The sequence below is a fragment of the Coptis chinensis genome, chromosome 5 (assembly GCF_015680905.1).
Source record: "Coptis chinensis isolate HL-2020 chromosome 5, ASM1568090v1, whole genome shotgun sequence".
NCBI classification, from domain to species: domain Eukaryota; kingdom Viridiplantae; phylum Streptophyta; class Magnoliopsida; order Ranunculales; family Ranunculaceae; genus Coptis; species Coptis chinensis.
In genome coordinates, this window is record NC_141460.1 from 61516707 (window position 1) to 61531825 (window position 15119).

Here is a 15119-nt window from a genome sequence, read left to right on the forward strand (position 1 = left end):
CCTTTAGACTTGTATTTGGGAAACCATGTCATTTGCCCGTTGAATTAGAGCACCGCGGCTCGTGGGCTATAAAAAGCCTTAACTTCAATATTGATGAGGCGGGTGTCAAACGCAAGTTACAATTAAATGAGCTTGAAGAAACTGTAGCGATTCTTACGATCTCGCTGAAGGATTATAAAGCTAACATGAAACGGTTCATGATAAGCATATCTTGCGCAAAGAGTTTGTGGTCGGACAAAAGGTTTTGCTTTTACAACTCCCGCCTACATATTTTCCTGTGGAAACTAAAACCCGCTGGTCCGGTCCTTTTCTCGTTATCAAGTCACCCCCCTTACGGGCAATTACCTTGGTAAATCCCAAGGACAACAGTATCTTTCAAGTTAACGGTCAACGATTAAAACATTTTCACTTAACTTCGCCCCCTCGATATAGAGGAAGTCCTTTTACAGACCCTATCTATGAGGAATGACCCTTGTCATTGGTGTACTTCCTTTCACTTCCATTTAATGGTAAGTGCACCATTAAGGTAACCGGCCCTCCCTATGGAGTGTGTGGCTGTAAGTACCGGATCCTAAGTCCACGGTTCACATATTTCACGTTTTCCACTCTTGCATGTTTTCTTGGATTTTTGAGTCATGTTTCTATGGTGTGAATTATGTCTTTATTTGCTTATTGTTAAAAAAAAAAAAAAAAAAAAAAAAAAAAAAAAAAAAAAAAAAAAAAAAAAAATAATAATAATAGTTAGTTTTTCATTTTTAGATATAGATATATATCTAAACCCATAAAACTAGCAATCCAATAAGTCTTGGGAATCGACTTTAAACGACTTTTTAATTCCATGTTAAAACAAATTTTGTGTTTAAAAATTTTGTTTGGGGTGGGAAATCAGTCTTTCCATCCGGATTGCTCGAACTTTCCATTTGTGTTGCTTAGGTCCATTAGTATACTTCATTGGGGTTGACGCCATCTAATTTAGAGTTCATTCGCTCGCGATAACTTACGCCACACACGCACTTCGAGGCATTTTTCCACACTCTTATACGTCACCCATGGTTAGAATTGAGTGTTTTATGGATCATTGATTGGAAATTTCTACCGATCATTTCCATAACTCATTCGCCAAAATCGGGCCAAGAATAAAGCGGCAAATTGAATTTGAAATTACGCTTAAAAATCGAAAAATTTCGAATTCAAATTGGGCTTGGGCCCAAGCCGCAAGACGCATACATCGTCTCGCTTCCTTCCAAAAAAAACGCGAAGTGTTTCCTATTCCACTCCGCCGCTACCATGGTTTAAAACAAACCCTAAACCAAATAAAAAAAAAGAGGGAGAAATTAAAACCGAACTACACTCACGCCAAGTAATTCAATCCAATGAATCTTCTTCAAACCATTACCACAAACTACCCCAACAATTTTACAACTCCAAAACAACCACCGTGAAACCACCACCGCCCACCACCATTGTTTCTCGTTGTTTTTATCAAACTCGCATCCCCCACAGGCTACAAAACCATTAGTTATCTAAGAAACTTCAATGGCGCTTACGACGAAGAATGTTGCCGAGCACGCGCGTTTGAGGCCGACCATTTCGCACCATTTTTTACGCCCAATATGATTAAGAGGGATTGGAACAGATCGTGGTATTCGACTGCAGGAGTTCTATCACTATGATTTGGTAGAACAGTTTTATAAGAAACGAGAATTGAGGGAAATAGGATTTTCATTAGGATAGCAGAACGAGGAGGGAAGTAACGAGAGCTTGTTGGTCGAGCTATTAGGAATCACGCCAGAACCAACCTAGATACGACCATTCGGGAATCCCAAAGATATCGGAGTTCCCGCTTTGATGAAAGATACGGTCATAGAGGGTGAATACAATACGATATCTCATTGCGATTCGCCAGACGACTCGAACCAATCAACCGGGTCAGATCGCTGGATTGGTAGGAACGCCCCTGAAAGACAAAGTCGGACGACATCGGACTTCAAGACCGTTGACAGACGCTCGGATTTTGCAAACGAATGAGTGTAATTTCTGCATCCTTGGTTTAATTTTGAATGTGATTGAGGAGTGGGAAAGAGCATGGCACCTCTTCCCAGATTGATTACTAAGATCATGCTCTCATTTAGAGTCGCCGCAAAATCTGCTCCTATTAAGATCAAATTGTATTCTAATGCAAGTATTTATAAGGAATGCATCCAAGAGACTTGGCCGTTGTCCGCAGAGGATGAAGTTGATTCGATAATGAAGGGGAAGATATGACATGGTTGGTTGAGGATAATTTCGATAGTCATACTTCTAATTTAGAACGAATGATAATCTTTTCAGAACCGGTTCATGCGATCGCGGTTATCGATTCGCGGAAGATATCCGACATAGACAAATTGTAATTGAAATAAGCAAACGAACTTTCAGACGAGAGTTGAAATGCTCGAAAGGGGTCGGAAGATATCTTGTCTAAATTGGAGATTATCCACCGTAATCACCAAGCCCAAGATGCGACTCAAGATCGAGATGGAAGCACGCCGCTTTGTTCAGATAGAGATGCTACGACGATGCCACTCGGGGATGAGTCCGTCTCACCGAAGTCCGAGAGGCATGGCGTCGTCGCAAGCAGGCCGATGGCTCAAGCCATTCTTCACCACGTAACCGGTCTCCATCTCGTGGACCATCTTCTTCACACGCTTAGGTGTTCACCATCGGTTGTGGTCCCCGTTATTTCATTGTTTTTATTGTTTTGTTAGTGGAATTTTATTTCAGTAGTTAGATTTAAATATTAAGTTGTTTGTTTTAGATTGCTTGGATTTCATATTATTTTAATATAATTTATTTTGATCATCTTCGTAAGGTTGTCTTGGAGTAAAAGTTGAAAATTAGGCCGATATCGGCATATCTATGATTTTTTTTTTTGTGGTAGCATGATATGTAGGAGAGTTTAGAAGTTACTATTCTAAACCAAGTTTAAAAGATACCAGGGTTGTTAGGAAATCAAAACTATGGTTAGTTTCCGTTTTGGTTTGGCAGTTTTCTATTTCCTCGAAATTGCCTTTAAAACAATTTGGCAACTTGCCGATTCGCTTTGGAAACCCGTAACCTATTTAAACTTCCATCATTCTACACTCACAACCCACACTACACCCCACAATCATCTCTCACCTTTCACTCCAAGCTTTTTTTTTTTGTTTTTCTTGTAAACTCGGCCAGACTTATTTAGCGCCACTCGCTTCAAAGAAGCGCCTTACACCGCCATAAATTTTTTTTTTTCAGCGCTACGCCGCGCTTCAAGCAGAGCGACTTCGCCCTCTACAACACTCAGAATCGAAAAATCTCACGAAGCGGCGCTAAGCAGAAGCAGCGACCGCACTTCAAACATGTAATTCCAAAACCTACGAGCGACTCGCTCTATCTGAGCGCCAGCCTCCTCCCGTAAGTTAATGTGAAATTCCGATTTTTCGAGGTTTCTTCCGTGTTTTCGCGAGCTGTTCTACTGAGTAGTTTTGAGATGACACCTCCTATAGTGATTCCCGAACAGTCATTTGAAGACTTGATGGGAACCGATACCTATGGAGCATCGTTCGCCGAGCCGGATCGCGGCAGCTTAGGATGGCGGCATCTTACGGTGAGTGATGACGATTCTTTTTCACCTAAGCTAACTGAATTCTTCTATAATAATATTACTTTTTTTGTACCCAAGAAGGAGAACAAAAATTTTCCCTTGCTATTGATGGCACGACTATGGAATTCAGTAAGCAATTGATAGCTTTGGTTTCGGGTTGCCATTACCCTAACCCTATGCACACGTGGGGATATATGACGATAACTCATACCTATATGAATATGCCTATTTCCATGAGTATTATGGGGGGGGTGTTTCAGTATCATGGACCAAGACCAATATAACATCGCCTCGAAAGTAGCCTATCGCTGAATGTAGGCACAACCATGTTGTTCATCATGATGAACATTCTAGGGAACGGCAGGTTTATTCGCCAATAATAATACCGGTGACGTTTTTCCTTGCTTTAGCCGAGGGACGCCGTCGGTATGACATTCCCCGAAGTTTTAGTTGCTACTACTCGGCGAGGCCATACCTTGAGGCATAAGTACCTTCTTATGCCTGTCTTGGGTTTGCCGTGATTATGCGCTTGCCTACCCATATTCTCAGTATACGCATTACACAGATTGGGAAAGGGTCGAAACCATGAGACCCACCAATCGCGGTGGTAAGATCATTCCGAGCCATGACTTGTCGGGATGGCAGGTGCAACCACATTTGGTTGCCCCTTACACCCCATCGCAACCAAGTAACACTAGAGAGGTTAGCACTAGTTGATGATACACCCACGGAAGGCGGCAAGTTGTTATGGCATGGCAGATGCGAAAAGAACCTCATATAGAAGAGGAGGATGACGAGTAAATGCTGGGGTGCAGGTAAGTTTTTAGTTAAGTTAGTGTCTGCTTATGTCCCAAGCAATTTCATTATGTTAACCCCATAATGGGTGGAACTCTTATAGAGTTGCGTCAGTTTTTTTATATTACTATATTTGTATGTTTTAACCTTGTTTTGCAGATGTTCCTGAATTTCACGCGCTTCAATGGTATTTTTCCTACCCTCTTTATTTAAATGCTTTGAGGACAAAGCATGCTTCTTGTTGGGGGGGCATAGAAACACGTGTAATTAAGACATCTGTTAGGATATAGATATGTATAATATGCACTTGTTTTCTAGTTAAAATTTCAAAAAATTCAAAAATATAAATAAAAAAGTATGCTATACACTTAGGAATATTGGTATTGTTTTCTTTCTCTATGCTCTTAACAATTTAGAAGTCTCACATAGCTTTTGCATCAGAATAATTGTTAGAAACTTAGGTTAATATGTAGGTAATAATCTTTGCATCTATCTATAAATTTATTACATGAGTATCTATGATTGTTAGCAAGAAGTTTTCAAATCTAGGCTAGAGTACTTATTCTACAAATCCTGTGAGAATATAGCCTAAAGCCTTATATGAGCTAAACATTTGAGAAATGACACAAGGGAGAAGTAAAATCCGGATAGAGAAATCACACGTCCACTTGCTTGATCACTAAACCATATCCTAAGCGAGAATTTAGGCCCTCTTTCGATCGATATAGCCAGAAATTCAAACCTATGAATTAGTTTCCACTAGTCGCCCCTCTGAGCCTTTCCTTAGCCTTTCATAAACCAAAATTTCTTTACCCTGTTACAAAAACAAAACAAAATAAAAATATAAATCAACCTACCCAATTTAGAATAAGTCTGAGAATAGAATGAGGAAGAAAGAAAAAGAGAAAAACCTGTGTAAACAAAAATTAGTAGTTGCTTCATAAAAAGAAAAGAAGTTTCCATCCAAGAAAAGAAAAAAAAAAAAAATAAATAAAACTCCAAAAATAGAATAAAGGGAGTCAAAAGCCAAAGAAAAGAAAAAGAAAAATATGGCTAAGGATGAAAACAAAGTATAGAAGCAAAAGAAAATAACAAGGGTTTCTCTAAGTTACATAATATGAAGACTCTATTATCTCAGACTTGTCCTTTTGAATATCCATTTCCTTCCTTCTTAAACCATCTCCTAATCCCCGCAACACCTAATAAAGACCTCTAGCTCAGTTAGGAATAGGTTAGTGTGATAGTAAGTGGTAGATGTGTTTGATCGACTCCAGCTTCCTTGTGTGTCATTGAGATTGTAAGGTAAAGTGTGCCCACCGCATTAATCGGAGTAAATAAACTTGAGTGGAAAAATCAGAGTGGTTTTGTCTTGACATTTATGTGAGGACCTACTTAAGGACGCTTATTTCGAAGTTTTCAGAAACGGACCTGCTATTACATTTCATAGTATTACTCATTGTTATATGTTTATTTTAGATGATTGATTATTATGCATATATTAGCTTAGGGTTCTGACTGGGTTATTCTTATGTATTTGCTAGTGAGATGTATAGATAGTTGAGACATGAATGAGAAAACAATAGTTTTATTTCTTAGTCGTTTGTAGTATAGATGAAGTTTGTGAGTACCTTCATCGAAAACTCTCACGAGGTTATAACTCGTCCACTAGGGAATTCCTAGTGGTTTAAGCGCCTTGTTGATATGGTCAATGCAATCGCGACTCAATGACGAGAGTAGATAGAACTCCATTTTTGGTCACTTATGCTAATTTCTCATATTTGCTTGAGGACAAGCAAAATGCTGTTTGGGGTGGTTGATAAGAGCCCAAAACTGTAGTTTTAACCCCTTAGCATCATACTTTTAGACCAATTATGTGAGTAATAAGTAAGAGTTAATACCGACACGTGTGTTTTATGTATTTCAGCTTCAAAGTCAATTATGTGCAGGAATGTGCCACTTTGATGAGATAAAGGAGCAATGGTTGGTTACTAAGGAGTTCGGTGATTAAAGGCCAAGATTCAAGAAGACAAAGCCTTTGTAAAGCCCGGTCAAAAGATGAAAAGTCAAGGTCCACGCAGGCAGAAATAGTGCACAAAGACAAAGACAGAACTTCCGAAGACCATATCTTTGGACTCAGACCTTTGAATTGGGCCTACCTTATGTCAAAACGACCGCTCGGAAAGAGCTTTCCAATGGACCAACCTTGACCCAATCAGAGGAGTAGAAGTGGACGAAAAGTCTGCTGAAGCCAACGGCATTTGAAGAGGCCTTTTGGATCGAAGAATTGAGTTTTGGGCCCGATCCTCGCCCAAAACATGACTCCAAGCCCATGCACGATTTTGGATCGAACATATAAAAACAAAAGCTTAGCTCTTTGTTAATGGTAGCTAGTTAGACCTAAAATAATATAGATAAATCTAGATCTGTTTTCATTAATTAATTTAAGTTTTAGTTCCATTTTCAGTTCTTGTTTTAGATTAAGTCTTTGAATCATTATTCTTGATTGATTAGATAAATAAAAAATAGTTATTTTAGCAAGTTTGAATTGTGGTATTTCAATTTATAGATCTAGTTTTAATTATTGTTGGTTACCATTTCTTAGTTGTTAATTAGAATTTAATCATTGTTTAGTTTAGATTAAGTAGATTTCGAATCTTGATATTATGTTTAGTTATAATAATATGGGAAATGATGTTTTGATGACTCAAGGCTAAAACATCCATTAGAGGGGTTGATGAAGCCTTGATGAAAACTTAGTTGTTTAGTATAGAATCGTTGTAGAATCTATTCCACTCTAGAAGGTCGTGTTTCGCCATGAGAATGGGTGGGCTTAACCTCACATGCTAGTTAGTACTTGGTAGAAATGCCATGAACACTAGGGATTAGACTCAAATTCTTGCCGCGGAAAACGTAAGAATCGAGATACGACAATCTATACTAGGTTATTAAGTTGGATTCGAGGTGGATTTAATTCCCCCTATTTTTTATCTAGATTCAAACAATCAGATTTCGTAGCTTTCGTAGATTAACTTTAGTTTATATTTTATCTTGTTATTTATTATATTATTATATCTTGTTATTTAAATTAACGCGTCTTGTTAGCATAACATTTCGTAAAGCTCTCATTAGACTTCAGACTGATTTCTTAGACTTAGAAAACAATCCATGCTAGGGAACTAGGAGTGGAACGAACTTCCTACTCCACTTAGTGCAATTCGCATCGAGAGTAGAAGCTTTGATAATTGAGATTAAAAGATCAGTTTTAGTTTACTTACGTTTTGAATTCATCATTCATTTCGTAGGTAAACTATTCATTTTACATTTATCAACATGGTTTTGCAGGCATCTAGACCAACTGTTAGGGTCAGAATGATTTCTGGAAAGAAATGGATCATTTTTTATTTTATGAAAAATTGATCGTTTTTACAAGTTTTGATTATCAATGGATGTAATTTAAATCACGGTATGTATTAGTGTTATTGTTTTTATCATTGATGTAATCTATTATAAAGATCAAAAGATAAAAAAGATCAAGATTTGGATTGGTCAAAATCTGGATCTTAGTTTTTTCTCGTAAACAAGCAGTCGCTACCAAAGCGCCGGAAGTGAAGCGACACACATGCCTTATGCAGTATCAACCGAGCTGGGTCGTCGCCTTTAACGCCAGAAAGAGAGAAATTGTAAGTGAGCGCGCCATGCACCCTATACAGGCAAAAGTTGAGCGCGCGCTGATGCGCCTGGAAGTCACTGAAGGTATGAGCACGCCACGCGCCCTATATAGGTATATTTGGAGCGCGGGTCGCGCCCTTCAAGGCAGAAAGAGAATTTTTTTTCTCTAAGATGAGATGATTTTTGTTTGCTGTTCGGGGGTCTATGAAGTGATTTCGTGAGGTTTCCAGTGAAGGAAACAGGTCACGATTTCTAAAAAAAAAAAAAAAAAAAAAAAAAAAAAAAGTTCGGCGAACAGGATGCAGAATGAATATGGGCCATAACAGTTGGGAATTTGTTTTCCATTTTATTGTTCATATTTGCTTTTTCTATATGCATGTTTTTATTTGTGGATGTTTGTTTAAAACTAAGCCTACATGAATAATAGATAACATGGACACTCTATATGCATGTTTTTATTTGTGGATTTTTGTTAAAAACTAAGCCCATATGAATACTAGATAACATGGACATAGGCCTGACCAGTAAACAGAAAGATCCTCAGTTCTAAATAACTAGGTGGGAGCGGGAATTTAGTTTCGTATAAATCCCACGGTCTCCATTACTGGTTTGTTGGTAATGTAATTATACTTGCGCGTCGGTTTTAGTACCTTCCTCCATATCGGATGTGTCTAATTACGGATTACTAGAACAAACTTCTAAAGGACAACTATATGAAGTTATTAATGTATGGATTCACTTCTCCATTTGAAGGGATTCATTACAAATAATGGACTAAGAAGTTAAGTAATGGTATACACTTAGATGCAAGTAATGGTATCCTCCCCATCGGAGTCACTACTATTATTTGTAGGACTAAAAGAAGGCCAGCATTTTAGTTTTACTTGTCTAGATGGCATGTGTCCACTCTAACGAGTGATGTGCTGTTAAGTTGACGAGAAGTAGAACTAATAGGAATAACCTCTCTACACGAATGTAGATAGGGTAAACGTCCACACTATCGTGGCTTACTACATCTCGGTGTGTAGGGTGCTGACGGGTTAATTAATTGATTTTTAAGTTAACTCCATAAGTATTTCCACGAATATAGAATGGTAAACGTCCACACTATCGTGGCTTACTACTTCTCGGTGTGGAGGGTGCAAGTGATTGGTTGATTAATTAATTAATTTTTGTTATTAACTCAAGAAGTTTTTGCCCTACATAATAGTTATTTTATGTGATTATCAGGTTTTCAAAATGGTTACTTTCAACCCACTAGCAACTATTCTTAAGGAAAACAAACTTCTTGGCCCTAATTACATAGACTGGAAACGCAACTTGGATATCGTTTTGACTGCTGAAGAGTATAAATATGTACTCAATGAGGAATGCCCACCTAAGCCTGATGATATTGCTGGTGAAGAGGAGAAAGAGGCATATAAGAAGTGGAACAAGGCAGATGAGATGTCACGGTGTTACATTCTAGCATCTATGTCAGGTATGCTGCAACATCAGCATCAGGCCATGACCACGGCTTATGATATGATGCTCAATCTCAAGGAATTCTTCGGACACCAGAATAGGGCTACTTGGCAAACTGCCATGAAAAACTTGATGACCACAACTGTGACTAAAGAGACTCCTGTAAGGGATCATATACTCAGGATGATGGCTTATCTAAATGAGTTGGAGATCCTTGGAGCTGATATCGATGCGGAAATGCAGGTCGATATCATTCTCATGACACTACCTGAGAGGTTTGAACCGTTCTGCCTTAACTACAACATGAACAAAAGGTTGTATTCTTTGGTGGAACTGATGACAGAACATCAGTCAGCTGAGAGTCTCTTTAAGCATAGTTATGTTCAGGTTTATGCTACTGAGAAGGTTTCTACTTCTACGCCTAATGGCGGTAAGAAGAAGAATAATGTTCAGAAGCATAGGAACATGGCAAAGAAGGGTATGGGACCTCAAGGAGCTGTGAAAAACTCTAAGGGCAAATGCTACAAGTGCAAGCAGTCAGGACACTGGAAGCCAGATTGTCCTCTTCTCAATAAAGAGAATAATGAAGGTATATCTTATGCACTAGTCGTTTAACATGTTTAGCGGTGTTATCTACTAGTACCTGGTGTGTAGATACGGAAGCCACTAACCATGTATGCATTTCATTGCAGAGATTCTAGGAAACCAGAAAACTTAGTGCTGGAGAGATTGTCTTATCTTTGGGGATGCTACCAGAGTAGTAGCTGTTGCGAGAGATGTTTGTTTATCTTTTGATAGAAATAAGACTAAGGTGTTAAAGAATTGTCTTTATGTGCCTAATATTAGAAAGAACTTGATTTCAGTTTCTATGTTAATTAAGGATGGATATTCTGTTTCTTTTAAATGACAAGGTTGTCATTAAGAAAAATAAACTTTTTATCTGTTCTGGTACATTAGAAGGCAATTTATACATCATTAATCTTATTCCACCCAAGTGCATTAGATTTTACCCAGAGTAGTATTATTTTAGAAGTATTGAGAGGAGAGACATTAAACTACTTCAGTACCAATTGTACAAGAATAGGAACCACAACGTGTTACAAATGACGTATAAGAACAAGAGGTGCTTCGTAGTAGTGGGAGGGTTGTTAGACAACCAGATAGGTGATTGGTTTGGGAATGTCTTTAGACATAACAACTGATAACCAAGATCCTGATCCCTGGACCTACAATAAAGCACTCCAAGATAGAGATGTAATATCTTGGCAAAAGGCAATGAATTCTGAGATGGAATCTATGGATTCTGATCAGATTTGGGAGCTTGTAGAGCCACCCAATGGTATAAAACCCATTAGATGCAAGTGGGTCTATAAAATGGAGGTCAAGATAGCTTTCCTTAATGGAAGTCTTGAGGAAACCATCTATATGGAGCAACCAGAAGGATTCATTGAAAAAGGTCAAGAGCATCTTGTTTTCTACAAGAAATTTGATGGAAACATAGTGGTAATTCTTGTGCTTTATGTAGATGACATCTTACTCATTGGAAACAATGTGAAAGTGTTGACAGACATAAAGGTATGGTTATCAAAACTATTTGATATGAAGGACTTGGGAGAAGCGGGTCACGTCCTTAGGATCAAAATTATAAGAGATCACAAGAAAATGATGTTGTGCTTATCTCAGGCTACCTATATTGATACTGTGTTGACTCATTCTAACATGCAAAACTCCAAGAAAGGTTTCTTGCCTTTCAGGCATGGAGTTCCTCTATCAAAGGATATGTGTCCCAAGACACCAAAAGAGATAGAGCACATGAAAGCGGTTCCTTATGCTTCGGCTATAGGAAGCTTAATGTACGCCATGTTATGCACGAGGCTAGACATCTGCTTTACCATTGGCATGGTTAGCAGATATTAGAAAAACCTAGGACAAGGGCACTGGATTGCGGTAAAACATATACTGAAGTACCTGAAAAGGACTAAGGATTATATGTTAGTATACCATGCAGATAATTTGGTTCCCTTAGGGTATACAGTCTACACTATTATGAACTCCTAAAAGTATTTCCACGAATGAAGAATGGTAAACATCCACACTATCGTGGCTTACTACTTCTCGGTGTGGAGGGTGCTGAAGGGTCAGATAGGGACAAGAGTAAGTCTACCTCAGGTTGTGTGTTTACCTTGTGAGGTGGAGCCATAGTATGGAGGAGTGTCAAGCAGAAATGCTTGTCTGACTCCACCATGGAAGCTAAATATGTGGCAGCCACTGAGGCAGCCAAAGAATCAATTTTGGGTCTGGAACTTCTTGTAAGCAAGTAAACACATTGAGCGCAAGTACCATCTAGAAAAAAGGAGATGTTTATGTTACCAAGATAGCATCAGAAGATAAACTAATTGACCCCTTGACAGCATGTTGAGGGGATGGGAATCAGATACTTGGCAGCATAGCTTTAAGTATAAGTGGGAGATTTGTTAGTAGTATACTAAAAAGCAATGCTTTGAGTATAAGTGGGAGATTGATAGGGTTATATACTAAAAGCATTACTTTTGTATTAACTCTAATTCTTCATTTTTTGAATGAGAATCATATGGGCAAATGTTATGCATATTATATATGTTATTAGTTATATGCATGTGTCTAATACTTTATGTTGTAGATGATATGGTGTGAACACACGTAAGATCATATCATCGATTACCTTATAAAGTATAAGTAATCATTCACAACCTAGATGGATTTGGACAAACTATTGGTACGGTTGTAGTATAATCTGGTATTAGTCTATCTTGACTATAGGATTACACTAGTACACTTTGTGTGTATTGAACAGGACCAAGTGAGGTTGTTTCTCTTTATACTGACTGTATAAGAGAACAAATGCCTCTGTTATTATGGATGTTTTTCCTCTTAATCCGGATATAATAACGGGCACTTACGTGCATTGTACATTGCTTTAAATCATCAATGAGTGAGATTCATTTGTGAATCAACAAACTCGATGGATTGGGTAATGACATTATATGTAAGGTGTGCTGTTGATTATAGAAGGTATCTGTGACCCACAGGAAGTCGGGTTGATGATGTCCTCTTGAGGAGCTCAAAAAGATTATCATGTAAACCCTGCAGGTGGATTTATTCCGACATGACAATGAGGTTGAGTGGTACTACTCAAGGACATAAGAAGTTGATTAATGTAGTTGTCAGTAACTTGACTTAATCAACGGACATTCAATATCTTAAACACGGGGAGATCAACGAGCATATAATATGGAGCCCATAAACTCTGACACGTAATTTGGGATTAGGGCGGTAGTGCAACAATGGCCTTTACTGGAATAAGCCATTTGTTGACGGACTTGGGCCGTGTGTTTTGGGTGAACATGGGAAGCCTAAGCCTGTCAGGAGGCCCAACCCTAATTTCACCTCATGGTCCCTATTGTAGCCTATAAATAGAATACTCTCTCTCTGGCCGAAATTCACTATTCACTGTATTAGAAAAAGAGGCAAGGAAAGATATATCCAAAATTGGATCTAGCTTTTGTGAGAAAGAAGGGGATTGGTAGATCGTTGCCCACACAACGTCTAATCTATTCTAAAGGAATACAACAGAAGATCAAGGGGTTGATTGTTGATTCGGATTCATAAAGCTTGGATTTTCAGTGTTATCAAAACTGGATCTAAAAAGTATGTTCTCTAATCCAAAATCGTGAGAACCTATTAATTCCGCTGCGCGTGGTTCTAGCGGTTTGTAGAAATTTGTATTATGAAATAACGGTTCCTACAACACCACCTTTGGTGTTGATTTCTCTACTGATTGCGCCTCTTCGAGGTGGCTTTTTCTCCCTTCCTCGATATGGCTCTTTCTCACTACTAGAGTGCCTGAACTCGGCTCCTCACCATCTTTCTCGTACATAGCTTCTACTGCGCGCTTCTCATTCTCTTCTCTCACAGCTTTGTTTTCAACCATTAAAACTTTGTTCTGCTTTTCCAATTCTTCAAATTTTCTCAACAAGGCTTTTAAAGACACCTCTTCTTCATGTATCTCTTATACTTCTTCCACCAATCTACTTTGTTCTGCATTCTTCATTCTTGGATGTTGCTTGAGAAGTACTTCCTTCATTAATCATCATCGTTTAACTTTGTGGCACACTTTGGAGGCATCTTGACAAGAAAATGAACACTTCACTGATCTTACATAATTTCCTTGAACACAAACAATTCTTCTTATTCTCAAATGTCTACTAATGGATTCGATCTTCAAAGAAAAAGAAAAAAAATAGCTTTTCTTGTCTTTGAATCACGGATGGCGCCAATATAGTGATCAAGTTCTTCTTTTAATATCAGTTATGGATTGAAATGGTTTGGATTGAATTGAGAATCAAAAAGAAATAAAACTTAAGCTTTTGTATTCATCAATAATGGCGGTTACAAAGTCTCTCAAACTTTATCTCTGTTGCTCTGGTTTTACAAGTTTTTCTAGAATGAATCAAATGAATATTCTTTCTCCTGATCATCACTTTATATAGTCCTTCAGCTATAGTGAAGTCCAATCCTATCCTGACACGTGTCCATTCCCATTCTTCTCCTTCCTTCTTCCCGCTTGTTCCTGTAACACATGAACTTATACGCAAGATGTCGATGATTTTGTCAATATCTCTAGTTATTTACGATATTCGGGCTGGAATATTGGATTAACAATATTTGCCCATGACACGGCGTAATACCACAATCAATTATCATCTCAGCTAATCGGAAAGTCGCAAAAGATGATGGAGGTTTAGTGTTGAAACTAATGACACTGGGTCATGGAAACAAGTTCCATAAAAGTGTCTTGAACTTGTGAAAAATTATGTTACTGGGGATCAGTGTGTTTCTAATTTTGGATTAGTTGTTGACGATTCGTTAGAGTTTGCAAAGACTGTTGAGATTCGTGGTGATGGAAAGGATGTTTGGATTTTTGATATTGACGAGACTTTGCTTTCGAACTTGTCGTATTATACTAAACATGGATTCGGGTATGCCATTACTAATTAATTAAGTTTTAATGTAGTTATCGTATTATGTTATATGCATATTCTTGTATTGATGGTTTTGCGTTATGTATAGGACCAAGATTTTCAATGACATTGCATTCAATTAGTGGGTGGATTTGATAGCGTGTCTTGCAATTCCAGCAAGTCTAAGGTTGTACAATGAGCTCCGACGCCTAGGATTTACTATAATTCTATTGACAGGACGAGATGAACACCAAAGGAGTTCCACTATAAAAAATCTTCTAATAGCAAGGTACAATGGCTATGAGAGGCTTATATTACGGTATGGTTTCTATTCTTTCTCATGTTTTTTATGAGGATCAATAATGTTTAATTAAAATTATAATGTGCGACGTAGGGACCCTTCGGATCACAGGAAAATAGTTGAGGTATATAAATCGGAAAAGAGAAAGGAGCTGGAAAACGAAGGCTATAGAATTCATGAAAACTCTAGAGATCAGTGGAGTGATTTGTTTGGTTCACCAACAGCTACTCGGTCTTTCAAACTTCCAAATCCTATGTACTACATTGCATGA

General features: G+C 38.1%; 1 protein-coding gene and 1 pseudogene across 1 annotated transcript; both read left to right on the plus strand.

The window, feature by feature from the left end:
- The first annotated feature begins 9322 nt into the window (after nt 1-9322).
- LOC147498223 (uncharacterized) lies at nt 9323-11529 on the plus strand. Its single transcript, XM_086563182.1, has 3 exons — nt 9323-9977; nt 11073-11122; nt 11458-11529. Exons 1-3 carry the CDS (start codon nt 9323-9325, stop codon nt 11527-11529), a joined length of 777 nt encoding a protein of 258 aa, XP_086419308.1.
- A 261-nt stretch (nt 11530-11790) lies between these two features.
- On the plus strand, nt 11791-15119 carry LOC147498224 (acid phosphatase 1-like; annotated as a pseudogene).

Excerpts from the sequence above, each read along its gene's own strand:
- LOC147498223 (XM_086563182.1), top strand. The coding sequence starts at position 9,323 with ATGGTTACTTTCAACCCACTAGCAACTATTCTTAAGGAAAACAAACTT. Across the intron at positions 9,978-11,072 it reads TACTTCTACGCCTAATGGCG|ATGACATCTTACTCATTGGA; the intron begins GTAAGAAGAAGA and ends TGCTTTATGTAG. Across the intron at positions 11,123-11,457 it reads AAGTGTTGACAGACATAAAG|ATATTAGAAAAACCTAGGAC; the intron begins GTATGGTTATCA and ends CATGGTTAGCAG.